The following is a 14,417-nucleotide window of genomic DNA, read 5'->3' as shown; positions in this document are numbered from 1 at the left end:
AAACGACTAAACAACAACAACCACCTGCCTCACAGGAGTGTAGTAAATCAGTGAGATAAAGTAAGAATCACTGTACAGAGAAGAGGCATTTTAATGTTGTAAATAGCCATCACAGCACCTCTTCTTTCCAGGTGACCCAGTAGCATCTTAAGACCATAAATAGAATGGGCATAATGGAGACGGAGTGGATTTGTGAAAATCTCCCAGAGAGAAAATGATTGGTGGTAGTCATAGTGAAGGAAGCATCATGGAAGGAACATTGGACCTAAAGGAAAGGGACCTGGGCTCAAATCCTGGTTCTGCCACTTATTGGTATAGGTAGGTGGCGCAGTGGATAGAGCACTGGACCTGGAGTCAAGAAGACCTGAGTGCAAATCCTGTCTGAGACACTTAATGGCAGTGTGACCCTGGGCAAGTCCAAACCCTGTTTGCCTCAGTTTCTTTGCCTGTAAAATGGGGATAATAAAAGCATCTACCTTCCAGGGTTGTTATGATGATCAAATGAAATAATAATTGTAAAGCACTTAACACCGTGCCTGGCACATGGTAAGTGCTATGTAAATGCTAGCTAGCTATTATTAACTTGGATAAGTCACTTTGGGCCCCAGTTTGCTTATATGTACAATCTGTGAAAATCTTTAGCCAGTGATGGCGATGACCAACCAAAGCACAATCTTCACTTATGTATTACTAGGACCAGAAAATCATAGCCTGTGATAGGTAGACAGTCAGCCCTGTTAGCAGTGATGTAAGAGAAAGGAAGGGAATAAGGGTTTCTTTAAGTGCTTAGTGTATGCCACACATTGTGTTAATGCTTTTTCCAAAAATCATCCTCCTTTTACAGTGAGGACACTAAGACAGACAAAGGTTAAGTGACCTGCCCAAGGTCACGCAGCTAGTGAACTTGGGTCTTCCTAAGTCAGGCTCAGCTGCTCCAGCCACTGCACCACCAACTGCCTCCGTTAAGGCTCGGAACGTTGGGAGGAGAGGAGGAGCGGGTATCCACAGATGTTTTTGAGTGTGTTACACCGTGCATGGTTCTGGGAGGGAGGGCGAAAATGGAAGGCTGCCTGGCCCCTAGGAGCTGACATTCTAGAGGGGGAGTCGGTGTGTAGGAGGTGTACATGTATCTAAGTACATGCCAGATAAATACATGGTAATTTAGGTGTGGGAGGCCCTAGTTATTGCGGCAGGGAGGGGGAGGGGAAGGGCGGGAATAGAGAAAGGCCAGACGTGGGAGGTGGCTGGAGCTGGGTTTTCAAGGAAACAAGATATTCTAAGAGGCAGCCTCAAAGAAGTAAATAGGTTACTCCAGGCGTGTTTGGCCAGAGAAGGAGTGTTGTGTGTGAGGAACAGGCAGAGGCAATTCGGCCAGACTTGGAATGCATAAAGGATAGTAATGTGAAAACAAGAAGACCGTAAAGGTAGTTTGGAGTCATGTTGGGAATGGCTAAAAATGGCAAACCTGAGGTGTTTGTTTTAGCTTCCAGAGATGAAAGGGAGCCAGTGAAGTTTCTTGAGCAGGGGAGTAGCATGTTCAGACTTGTACTTTTGGAATGTGGCTTTGGCAGCTGAGTCGTGGCTTGATGGCCCGTTGAAATAGGATTGAACAGCTCACAGACTGAGGCCTGTATCTGTTGATGCATCTGTTTCCAAGCCTGACTGTAGGAATGCTGTGGTCTGGGTTCCAACAATTAGTAACTGGGAGTACATTTCAAACCTTTCACAAGAAGGCTTGACCTTGACAAGCCTTGTTCTTCTCAGTAAGAAACCAGACCCTGTCCTATGGCAGGATTTCTGATGAAGGTGGAAGGCCCTCATGAAGCCAGACTTGCTGTCAGCCCCACGGCCGCTGGATGTGTTCAGCGTTCTCCCCCGTGTAGCCAAAGTCTGGTGATTGCTCCCCAGCAGCCCTCGATGCACAGCATCCATCGCCATCCCTGATGAGTGTGGAAGGAGTTTTCAGAGGGGAGCTGCCCGGGGGCTAGCCCACCTGTGCCAGGCTCTGCCCGCCCCACGATGACTTTCTTCTCTGGGAGTCTGAGAGCTTTGCACAGCTTAGCCTTCCTCCCCGTGGCCCTTGTAATGACTCAGCCAGCTGGAGCAGATATTTGCAGGAAGGAAAGGGGGGCTGAGGAAAGCTTGAGCTCTTTAGAATTCTGGAATATGAGTGGTTACCTCGTTTGGGCACTGGGAGGACAGTGAGGAACTCACTCTGTAGTCAGCAGAGTTGGCTTGTATCTACTTTTTCTTCCAGTGGCCTTGCCTTCTTTTTTTTGTCTGTCTCCTTCCTTCACCCACTTCCATCTTCTCTCTAACTTAATCCGACCAGTATTTAGTATGTGCAGGGCCCTGGGCTACAAAGATGTGATGGAAAGCAGAGCCTCCCTTCACAAAGCTTATACTCTGGGACATCCCTCAGCAGTGCTCCACCCCTGTGCCCCAGACTCCCAGGTACAAAGCTTCCCATTCGTTTTTGCTGCTCAGGAAGGATGGCTCTAGCTTGGGGTTCAGGTCGATGTCGCTTAGGATGATCTGGGGCCCACAGTATCAGGGCTGAGGCAGGCCAGTCTTGGAGAGGGCTGTTTTCACCACATGCCTTCCCCTTCCTCACACCCCCCTGCTGCAGCTCCGGAGTGAGATGGGGAGAATCCTCCTCCTCCTTGATGCTCAGATACTGGCCTTTGTATAAATAGGAGCGCCTTTGAAGGTAAGGAAAAGGAAGGTTCTGTTCTGGCTTCAGAAAGCCCAGGTCTCCCCCGTGGAGACGCTGGCACCGCAGCTCCATGTGCGGCTCTGAAAGCTTGAGATGGGCCAGCTGTTGGTGAGAGCTTCAGGGAGGGCTCTGGGAACCGGGAGAAGATCTCGGGCTTTGGCTGTAGTTCATATTTCTTTTTAAAATAGCACCAAGGGGGAGGGTGTCCCTCTCTGTTTCTCCTCTTCTCTACTTCTTGCCTTCCCTCTTTCTCTCCCCCTAGCTTCCATCTCCCCCTCTCTGTCCTTTCCACATCTCCCCTTCTCTTCCTTTCCTCCTCTTCACTCTCCTGACTCCTCCTGTTTGTCACCTCTGCTCATCTCTCCCTTCTCTTATTCTCTCCAAGGTCAAGAGCAAAGGTCATCTAGCTTCTTCGTCTAATCCTCTGGTAGTGGGGCCATTCCTGCTTCCCTTTCTATTTTTCTCTCCTTTTCCCTATCATTTTCTCCTCTCCCTTTCCCTTTCCTCCTATCCACCTCATTTTTCTTCTACACCCACCTCTTCCCTTCCTCCATGAATCCCCATCCCTTATCTCTCCATTCATCCCTGTCTGATTTCCACATTCTTCTCTCTCTCTATCTCTCCCCCCCCCCCCCTTTTCTCCCCTCATCTCCTTGCCCCTCTCTCTCCTCTTTATCCGTGCCCCATCCCAGCCTTTCTTGGTTTACTCCCTTCAGTTCAACCCCATTCTGTCAGATGGGGAGCATTGTTTGTTCCCAGAGTCCTGGATCTCCTTGTGAAGGGCCAGGGCCAGCTGCTTACAGAAGTGCCAGTCTTGGCTGTGGGCATTATTCAGCCTTGACAATGGATCTTTCCAGCCCTGTGACAGTCTCCCTAGCCTTTGTGCCCCGCAGCAGACCCAGCTCATGATCTCTTTCCTGTCCTTAAATTCTAGGCTGGTAGCTATGGTATTATTTGGCTGTTAATATTTTCTAAGGCAGCCTGTTGGTTGGAGTCTCCATGGCAAGGCTGGATTTGTATAAATGGATTGCCTCTCTACCTTCCCCATATTAAATACCACAGGGGTGTCTCTGACATGGAGAGAACCACGTCTAGAATGGATGAATGTGTGAGGCAGTCTTGTCTCGCCGTTTTCCCTGGAAGGTTTAAGGTTGGATGGAGGCTGGGCCCTCGGGAGAGAGAAGCAGAAGAGGAGGTATAAAAGCAACCCCCACCTCCTGGGAACAGGGGGTTTAGGAGTGGGCACGGGGGAAGATGACAGAGCAGTAGTACTGGCAGGGAAATTGGGACCAGCTCACTATGGAGGCACAGACGAGGAGGCTGCCTAAGAAAATATAATAAATGAAAATTCTCAAATAACTCAAGGGAACATATGTTTTCCATTTGCTGAGGTAGCCTGCTGAGAGAGAGACACTGAGAGAGATATTCTCACACAGAGGGAGAGAATAGGAGGGAGAAAGCTAGACAGACAAGAAGAGAGTAGGCTAGGGAGAAATGACAAAGGAACAGGAAGGAAGAGGGGAGAAAGAGAAGCAAGAAGGAGGGAGGAGAGAAGGGAGAGATGAAAGTTAAGGAAGATAGGATGGAAAAAAAATAGAATGGCAGGAAGAAGAATCTCTGCATTTTATTTTAAAGAGACTGTAACTCCCATTTTGCTGAAATAAAGAATAATTTTTAAAATGGCGGTAGGAATAATCATCTTTCCTTGGAGGGAGGAAAAGAAAGTCCAGGCCTGGGTCTGAGCAGTCAGGTTGGAGAACAAGTCAGTCGTGCACAGAATGGGCATGACGCCCGTCCCCATTCACGCCTCGAGGGCAGGAGCTGGCTTCCTAGGAATCACCATGTTTGGTAACGTGCTGGGCAGGGAGCACAGGGAGCCAGCCTGGAGACCCAGGATGTGGGGCAGGAGCAGCCCCAGCATCCCCATCACCTCGCTAGTCCAGCTCCAGTCACTCAGTAGTCCTTGGCTGCATTGGGCAGAGCGCACCGAGGTCCCTCTGGGAACGATGTACGGGGGCCCCCATCCTCAGGCAGAAGACGTCTTGAAGGGAAATGCCTCACCCAGCCAGCTCTTGTCTGCATGGGCCCTTGTATGGGTTCAAGCTGTTTCCCAGGCCAGGCTGACAGCACTGCAGAACTGCTGTAGAGAACTCCCCTCCTGAGGCAGAGCCTTTTCTCCATGGCAGGCTCTTTGCCTGACCTTCTGTCTGTATTGATTTTGCAATAATGTGGGTTTACTGTGCACAAAATTAACCCCTTGGAAGGCGGGGAACTGCGAATATGTACTCTAAAGTGAGATATCAGAATTCCACAGCCTTCCACATAGACCTGGGAACCTACCCTCCTCCCTTGCCTACCCTTCCCCACCGCCACCCCATCCCAGTGCTCTAAAATCGAGAGTTCTTAACCTTTCTGTGTGATATGGGACTGTTGAAGCCTATGTACCCTCCTCAAAATAATGTTTTTAAATGCATAAAATAGAGAAGATTGCAAATCTTAACAACCATATTACAAATTACAATCATAATTGAAATAAAGATATCATGGGTTTCCCATCCAGGGTCACAGGGCCTCTGAAATCTCTCTATGTAGAATAGTGGTTTACAATCTCTGCTCTCACTGTACAGCAGTTACGGCCACTTACATGTTTGGAACAAAGCTGTTGCTGCCTTCAGCCATATAAGAAAAACCTAAACCCCTGGTAGATAGACTCATGTCAGTGTCACAGGCCCATGGGCAGAGTGTGGGTTCTCCTCCCAGGGCTGTACACAATCAGCTAGCCCACGTAGCCAGGCCAGGGGAAGGGAGAGCAGGACTGCTTAGCCGAGGACCCTTTGCCAGCCTCTGGGCTCTATTCTGGAGTCTGTGAGTTTGTTTATTTTGTCTTCTTTGCCTTTGTTGTTAGTAAAGCCCTTTGAAAAAAGTCCTCTGTCTGGCCTTTATCCCAAGGGCATTGAAAGTAATAAGTACATGTTCAGACTAGAAGAATTAAAGGAAACTAGGCCATGTCCTGAAGACCAGACATGGCCTAGTGGCGGCAGCAGAGAGAAAACCACTTGATACTCACTAGCTGTGGGACCATGGGCAAGTCACTTAACCTGAGCCTTGTTTTCCTCATCTGTAAAATGGGGACAATGAGACCTATGGCACCTGTTAACAGCCTCATACGACTGTTAACCTTTGAAGACCTATACAAGATGCTCTCAAAGTCTTAGTGCCATTTTAAACTTTAATAGCTTTAAAACTGCAGGTAAGCTTTGAATGCCTTTTATAGATAGTACTAGGCAGCCATGTGGCATTGTGGATCGGGCTTGGAGCCAGGAAGACTCAAGTTCAAATCCTGCTTCAGACATTTCCTAGCTGGGTGACCCTGAGCCAGTCGTTTAACCCCCTTAGCCTCAGTTTCTTCATCTGTAAATTGGGCATAACAGTAATGTCTGCATCCCAGAGTTGTGAGGGCTAAATGAGATGATGCACGTAAAAGATCTTGTGCACTCCATAAGTGTTAGCTATTACTGTTAAATATTAGTTTTGTTACGGACAATTGACAACCCGTTTTGGGGATAAAGGGCAAATAAAACAGTAGGAAAGAAAACTCCAGGCGGCACTGAACCTAGCTGGCCTCCTTTCCTCACAGACCTTCTCTTCTTTGGGGCAAGCCAAGCCCCTGAAATAGCTGCCTTCTAGGGACTAGATGTACACTGAGGTGGGGGGAGAGAGATCATGATTGGAGCTGTAAAAAAACACCTCACAAGGGAAGTGACTGCTGTTGGTAGGAAGCTGAGCTAAGTTCTGGGCCCAGGGCTTCTGACTCCAAATCCATTTCTTAATACGCTCACTGCATCCTGCTCTTCAGAGATCAAAGGGCAGGGGACTCCTGAGGATCAGGCTTGGGCTTTGTCCTTGACCTGTGGCTAGTTGAAAGACTAATGCAGACAGTGGGGAGAGATCCTCGGGTAATGTAGTGTTGTTGCTTTTATTTCTGAGATGAACATCTTTGCTAGTATTATGGTAATCATAATAACCCTTTCTCCTTATGTAATTTTCAAAGCGTATTGATACTTATTCCCACATGTGGATATCCATTTTCTTTGGTGAGACTGCCAGGAATGAGGGTGGTGTTGTTATCCCCATTTTGCAGATGAGGAAACTGAGCCTGAAAAGAAGTAAGTGACTTACCCGGGATCCCACAGCTAGGAAGTGTATGGAGGAGGATTCGAACTCAGGTCTTCCTGGCTCCAAGTCTAGCACTGTTTCTGCTATGCCCTCTACCTGCCTTTACTTAAAATCAGTTTTACCTAGCTGCTTTTTCCTGTTTACATCAAATTAAATAAATTTCATTTACTTCATTTTCTCCCTATGTTGCTGCTGGTTTGGGGCAAAACAGACAGAACAGGTCTTATCCTCTCCCACATGATAATCTTTCATTCTCATTTATGTGAAGATGACTGTCTTGTCTCTTGAAAGCTCTTTCTTCTCCAGGATAACTATTTCCAGTTCCTTTCACCAGTCCTCATGATAGGCATTCAAGGCCCTGTGCCATTTTGGTTGTCCTCCTGGACACTCTCCAGCCTATCCAACGTCCTTCCTCCACTCTGTCCAAAGAACTAACTGCAGTCCTCTAGACATGGTGGGCCTGGGGCAGAGGACAAGGGAGCACTGCTTCTTTATTCCTCTCCTAATTCAGTCCAAGCTCACGTTTGCTTATTTGACGGACTATTGTTGACTCATAGTAAGCTTGCAATTCACACCCTCACCACCGTATCCCTGGCCTCTCACCCCCCTTCTAAGCCCTTTCCTTACTATTCACCCCTCCTCTCCCTTTCTTAGGACCTCAAGATATTATGTAAGCCACTAGTGGTCGATCATTCCTACTACCTGAAAATGCTCTTCTCCTCCCCCTCCCATGGCACGGCTTAGCGCAGAAGTGAGCACATAGTAGGTGTTCTGTGAACGCTGGTTGACTGCCAGATGGCACAGACAGAAGTGTTAGCAACCTCAAATGTTCTCTGAAGCCACCAAGTCCAGGACAGAAGGTGGTGTTTGTTTCTCTAGGGTTGTTACTAAAACTTTGGGGCTGCTTGGGAAGAAATGCTTACGTTGCCTTTAGCCAGGAGCATGCTCAGCTCTGCCCTAAAGGTAGGCGGAAGTGTCACGTTTCTAGGGAAATATTGTAAAGCCATTGGGGTGTTTCTTCTGTGACTACCCACGAGCGGGCCTCACTTTCAATGGAAGCCACATAGAAGCTGCCCAGCGGTGGCTGCAGGTAGCGAGCTCCCTTTAGGTAGAAGTGTTCGAGCTGTGCCTGTGCAGCCACAGGTTGTAGGTGGGCGGTGTTGTAAAAGGGAGTTGGCAGGTGAGCATGGGGGAGGCCCCTTCTGGCTCCAGCAATTGTGGGAGAGGCTTGGCTGCAGTGACCAAGTGGTTACCTTCCCTCTCCCCAGGAAGTCTGCAGTCCTTGCTTGGGAGCTCCAGTCTGTGCTGTCCTTATGAGCCAGCCGGCCTGGGGAGAAGCTGCGATGAGGAGGGTGGATGGAGGTAGTAACTGTTCTCACCCTCTTCTCCTGAAACAGGAACCAAACTTTTTAATGTGTTTACTCTTCTTTCCCCCTTCATGATATGATTTATGTGATTTCCAGCGTTGCCGTATCGACCACAAAAGCCCCGCGTCCCCTTGTGAAGGCCTTTGTTGTGTTTTTGGCTGGTGTCATTTATTCTCATTGCATAATCAGCTCCGTGCAGCGCTCCTCCAGGCACTCAGAGGGTGGTGGAATGCATCAAAGGCTTAGCTCAGTCTTTCTCCTAGCAAGAAGACGAGTCCAGAGGTGACTGCAGTGTGAAGAGGGGATTGCCATCTCTGCCTCTTTCCAAGAGCTTTTCCTAAATAGGTGCAGGAGGTGGGTTTCAAGGAGATGGGTCTCGTCTGGCTTTTATGCTGAAATTACCACGCCCGGGACCCTTGATCACAGGATGCCTGCGATTAGAGAATCAGAGACTCAGCTGTTATTCTAAAGCACTTATATAGTGCTTTAAAGTTTGCCAAACACTTTACATTTAGTATTTCATTATATCCTCACAACGAACCTGTGAGGTAAATGCTGTTATTATCCTTTTTTACAGATAAGGAAATTGAGGCAGAGAGGTTTGACTTGCCCAGAGTCATAGAGCTAGTAAGCTTCTAAGGCAGGATTTGAACTCAGGCTGTCCTGACTCCAAAGTCTAGCAGTCTATTCACTGTGCCACCTAGCCTTAGAGACCATCTAGTCTAGCCACCTCATTTGACAGGTGAGGAAACTGACACCCAGAGAGGTGAAAAGATTCGCCTGAAATCACACAGGCAGAGCTGGGTTACCCCAGGGCCTATGCTGCTCTTTGCTTCTGGCTGGGAGCCTTAGCTGAGAACAGGTGTTGGGAAAACCCTGAGTCAGGTCCTCTGGAGCCTGCCAGATCTTACCGTACCTTGTCAGCGTCTCTCCCAGAGCACCCACCCTAGATCAGGCCCTCGGCACCTCTTGCCTAAGCTCAGTGCTCTCCCAGCCTCAGGTGTTCCCCCACTCTGGTGGACCCGACACTCAGCTGCCAAAGTCCCTTTCCTAAAGCGCAGATCAGACCATGTCACTCATCCTGCTCAAGAAACTCCCATGGCTCCCTATTCCTCCAGGATCGGATATCCCCAACACTTAGCATAGTACTTGGCACATAGTAAGCACTCAGATCAGAACTAGTCATGTATTTAAGCACAACCCTGTGCCTCCATTGGAGGGTCAGCTTAAGAAAAGTGTTAACTGAACTTGATCTCTGCAGTAAAATCGAAGACCAAACGAGAAAGTGACTTTTAAATACTCATTTTGTGTGTGCAATGTGTGTTTGGATCTGTGTGTATGTGGTGTGCATTGGTTCAGTGACGCTTCATGAGTCACCACATTGCTAGGAAATGCAACAAAGGTGTGGCTTCTGGTTCTGCACTGACCATCTGTGTGACCTTAAACAAGGCCTTGCTGGGCCTCGGTGTTGTCATCTGTAACCTGGGGGCGCTCGGCTCTCTCTCTGAAGTCTAGCTCCGTGAAGACAGTGGCAAAGGTCTAGGGTAGAAGGGAGGAGCAACGGTCCCAGGACGGTCTCTGTGCACAGACCTGAGTGGACATACACTGGGGATGTTCGGAAAGCAGACACAAAGTGGTTTGGCAACAGATCTGTTGAAAAGGTGATTGACTGGGGACGGTGGTGGTGCCCTGGACACCGAGGGGCATCTCCCCAAACTGCCAAAGTGGCCTGCTGTATTTATTTCCACATATTCTTAGATATCTGCATGTTGTCCCCTTGACTGGAGAGGAAGGGAGGGAATACGTGTTTATTAAGAGCCTGCCTTGTGCCGGGTGAGAAAGAACTTAGGTGACTTAATAGTACTACAGTAGCTACATGTATACATATACATATATATATATGTACACACACACACACACACACACACATACACACATATCATATCACTTACTACCTTACTGTGCTAAGAACTTTAAAATTATTACCTCATTGATTCTTATAACAACTCTGGGGGATAGATGCTATTGTTATCCCCCACTTTACAGAAGAGCAAACTGAGGCAGACTGAGTTAAAGTGACTTAGCCAGGTCACATAGCTAGGAAGTGTCTGAGGCCGCATGTGAACTCAGAACCCTGATAGAATGTAGGCTTATCAAGGCCAAGGACGGTTAGTAAGTGCATAATAAACACTTGTTGACTGTTCCCCCAGCTGTGGTTCTAATGTCTGTGGGCACATGACAGCCCAGGATTGGAGAAGTGGGCTGTTGCAATTATTTTTTAAGCCTTCCTTTCCTGATAATGTCAAGCCAATTGTTGATGGGCAAAGCTTTCACCAGTGATTCTATGGTTTATTTCTGTTAATGGGGTTTAGCCCCAGTGTCTCCTGTCAGTGCGGAAAAAATGAGAGAGTGCCCACGGGCTGGAGAAAGAACTCTCCTCGAGGGGAAATCTCAGGCAGGGCAGTCTGCAGAAGGAGCGGCCTCCCCCTATCCACCTGGGCCAGCCCCAGCTCTTCCTGACGGGGCCATTCACCTGGTGATTTACCTGAGGGAGCTGGGAGGGATTCCTGGAGAGGTTATGGAATCATTTAAGCTTCTGGGTCAGCCTGGCGGCAGCACTTTTCCCTTTTTCTTGCTCCCCGCACCAACCTTAATTTATCTCCTTTTGTAGCTGAACTTTTCATGGAACAGCATCACCTCAAAGAAGCAAGCTTCTGCATCCAAGAGGCAGCGAGCCTCTTCCCCACATCCTATTCTGTGCTCTACATGCGGGGGAGACTGGAAGAGATGAAAGGCAATTTGGAGGAGTCAAAACAGCTATATGACGAAGCCTTGACCATCAACCCTCACGGGCAGAAAATCATGCACAGCCTGGTAAGTCTGCGCCTCTAAGTCACTGAGAGGAGAGCGTGACCTCGGGACCGGCCCCTTCTGGTCTAGGTTTCTCAGAGTTAGAACCCCAGGGGTTCTGTGCTCCAACTGCTGACCCTGTCATTCCCCTCACTCACCTTGAGGTTGCATTTCTTGGTAGTTTAAGCCAAGCACTGACCCTTGCTGGGGGGCAGCAGGCTCAGTTAAACCCCTCTCCTAGGCACAAACTTCCTTTACTGCTTATGAAAAAACAGGCCGTGTTCTCTCCCTAGGTAAGTTCCTTATTCCCTCTTCTGACAACACTCTTTCCAGCTCTGGAGCTGGAAGAGAACAGCAGGGTGGTTTGGGACACAGAAAGTTATTCTTTTTCTTTAGCATGGTGCTGAGGCTTAGTCTGTAAGGCAGTTGGATGATGAGATGCTTCATCAGTAGGGTCTGTCAGATCCTGCGGTTGCAGAGCAGCCGAGAGACTGGGAGTCTCTTGGGGGAGTGAGCCTGGAAGTTAGGGCGGCAAGGGACCTCAGAGGCTGCCCAGTCCAACCCCCGCCCCCCATCATAGGTGAGGAAACTGAGGCCCGAGCTTCACTGTGAACCTTCTGGGTCTCCTTGATAGTAAACCTCCTTATGCTTCATTCCCATCACCTTTCACGCGCAGCCAACGCCCCCTGTACTTCACAGAATCGTTGTCGAGGAGCCATTAGATAGGAAAATGTGAAAAGGGAAAGTGCTATACCCACAAGGGATTGTCACAAAGGACACCGTTATTTAGGAGCCTGCAGTCTGGGATGTTCAGAATTCTCTTCCCTTCTTTCCAGTCCCTGCCCAAATTTCCATGGAAACCTGACAGGGAAGAGAAAACAGAACCAGAGCCTACTTTTAGTCCTACTCCCAAATTTCATGAAGGCATGCTATACTTTGTCTTGAGCCAGTTTGCATAGCTGGTGAGAAGCCATAGTGATTCATCCTCCGGTCCATGTATGTCCCCTCTCCCCCTTACATACATGTGCTCTTCCATCGCAGCTTGGTTACCCTCCTTCCCACCTTCAGATTTTAGCCTGTCTGAAAAACACTTCAAGGGAGGTTACTGATTAGAGAGAGAGAGGGAGACAGAGAGAGAGAGATGGAAGACAGGATGTGGATTCTGCCTTGCAGTCAGACCGGGGAGGTGACCGTTCCTCAGCATTCACAGAAGTGAGCTATCATCTCAGTTCTAGAGAAGGGAGAGCACAGAGAAATCCAATAATAAGTACAATTTGGGAGTAACAATGCTCCAATTTTCATTTATCCTTATTATTGTTTGTAGCCATTTTCAAGGAATTGAAGTTATTTTCAAGGGTGGGTCTCCGTGGTAACAGAATATGCATCCATAGCAGCTCTCTGCAGACAGCTTCTGGAGCAGCCCTCTTTTTGTGTCTGTGGGCTGCACATTTATTTAACAGAACTAAAGAGACATCACAGGATCAGGGCCAACCACCTTTAAAAGGAGTGCTGCCCGGAGGGCAAAGAGTCTGGCATCACCTCATCTACAGCCATGCTGTCCTCTACACACACCCCGCCAGCATCACAGCATGTACACGGGCAGAGCGCCTAGAGTATGGCATGGATCCAGATGATGCCCTGCTTCCTGAGAGCCGGGGACCCTTTGACTTGCGTTGGCCTCTCATTCACCCTGACCTGAGTGCTTTCTCTGCTGGGCATAAAATAGAAACAGGGCTGCTGGACAGGAAGCCAAGGTGCTTGTCTCTGATGTTGCCTTGCTGTGAGATCTCGAGCAAATCCTTCTCCCCGTGTGTGCCTCAGTGCCTTGATCTTTACAATGGGGATGATCATCTGGATCCTACGTCTCTGAGGAACACATGATCTAAACTGTATGAAAGTTTCTTGAAAAGTATAAAGTATTGTACAGATGTAAAGGATTTATAGTGTAAGTAATAAAATTGGTCAGTCACAAGCATTTCTCAGGCACTTGTGTGTGCTAGAGGCTGAGGATACAGACTTCAGAAAGGTAAAGACTTCCAAGAGATCATGCTAATAACTGGATTACGTAGACAGAATAGATCATGGAAAGCCATCTTATTTGGGGACCGGGAAAGATCTCCTGAAGTTGTACTGGGTGAGGGAGGAGAGCAGTCAGAAAGGCCCAGGGCTGTAGAGTGTCCCATTGGAGGAAAGGTTGGAAGGGACCAGGTTGTGAAGGGCTAGGCCAGACTTTGGCCAAAATTATTGAGTAGGAGAGAGCTGTGATGAAATCATTTGGTCAGCTGAGGGGAGGCTGGAGGGGACGAGGACTGGGAGTAGACATGAGGCCAAAAGAGCCGGCTTTAGGAGACTTCAGTAGTGGGCTGCTAGAGAAGTGAGGACAGCAGCCTGGATGACTAGGAACACAGGGATGCAGGACACCTGGGATGGCCCAGCCATGCTGTTAGACCACAGGAGAACTGCTAGGCTCACATGGGCATCTCACTAAACTGCCAGGAGAATCTGCTGTATTTATTCTGTATGTATATCTGTCTGCACATGGCCTCCTGATAGAATGTAGGCTTACCGAGGGCAGTCTGTTTCATTTGTCTTTGTACCCCCAGCACCTGACACAGTGGCTGGCATGTGGTAGGCACTTAATAAGCGCTTGCTAGCTGACCGTTTGCTGAGAAAGGGGGTCATAGGATCTCAGCATTCAAAAAGACTTCTGTGACCATCCAACCCAACCCTTCACTGAACAGGTTTCCCCTCTACAACATATTTGACAATACCTCATAAACCTTGGACCAGCTAGGTGGCACAGTGGATAGAACGCAGGACCTAGAATCAGGAAGATTCATACTCATCTTCTTAGTTCAAATCCAGCCTCAGACACTTCCTAGCTGTGTGACCCTGGGCAACTCACTTAACCCTGCTTGCCTCAATTTCCTCATCTGTAAAAGGAAATGGCAAACCACTCCAGTATCCCTGCCAAGAAAACCCCAAATGGGGTCATGAAGAGTCGAACACAACTGAAAAACAAGCCTTTGCTTGAAGATCTCCAGGAAGGAGGGTTCCCTGCCCCCTTGGCAGCCTATTACATTAGGATGTTTTTCCAGTCATCAGGACTAAAGTGGCTTCTTTGCGGCATCCACCGTTGCTCCTAGTTCTGCCCTTGGAGGCCAAGCAGAACCAGCCTTCCTCTTCCATGGGAGAGTACTTCAGGTACTGAAATATACCCCACCTAGGCGTCTTTTCTCTGGACCCACTCTTCATATTGCATGAACTCAAGACCCATCCCCTGAGTGGTTGACCCAGGCTCTTGAGGC

The 14,417-nt window shown here is 48.6% G+C and overlaps 1 protein-coding gene across 1 annotated transcript in view; it reads left to right on the top strand.

Moving 5' to 3' along the window:
- Positions 1 to 14,417, top strand: part of TTC7A (tetratricopeptide repeat domain 7A) — a 202,809-nt gene that overhangs the window by 166,418 nt on the left and 21,974 nt on the right. The window contains exon 19 of the mRNA XM_027865179.1: positions 10,931 to 11,133. Coding sequence (XP_027720980.1) covers positions 10,931 to 11,133 — 203 coding nt within the window. The remainder of the gene's footprint in view (positions 1 to 10,930; positions 11,134 to 14,417) is intronic.

This window comes from Vombatus ursinus, unplaced genomic scaffold, assembly GCF_900497805.2.
Source record: "Vombatus ursinus unplaced genomic scaffold, bare-nosed wombat genome assembly UNPS02014778.1, whole genome shotgun sequence".
Classification (NCBI taxonomy): domain Eukaryota; kingdom Metazoa; phylum Chordata; class Mammalia; order Diprotodontia; family Vombatidae; genus Vombatus; species Vombatus ursinus.
The sequence above is the reverse complement of the archived record's forward strand: the minus strand, read 5'-3'. Positions and strand labels throughout refer to the sequence as shown.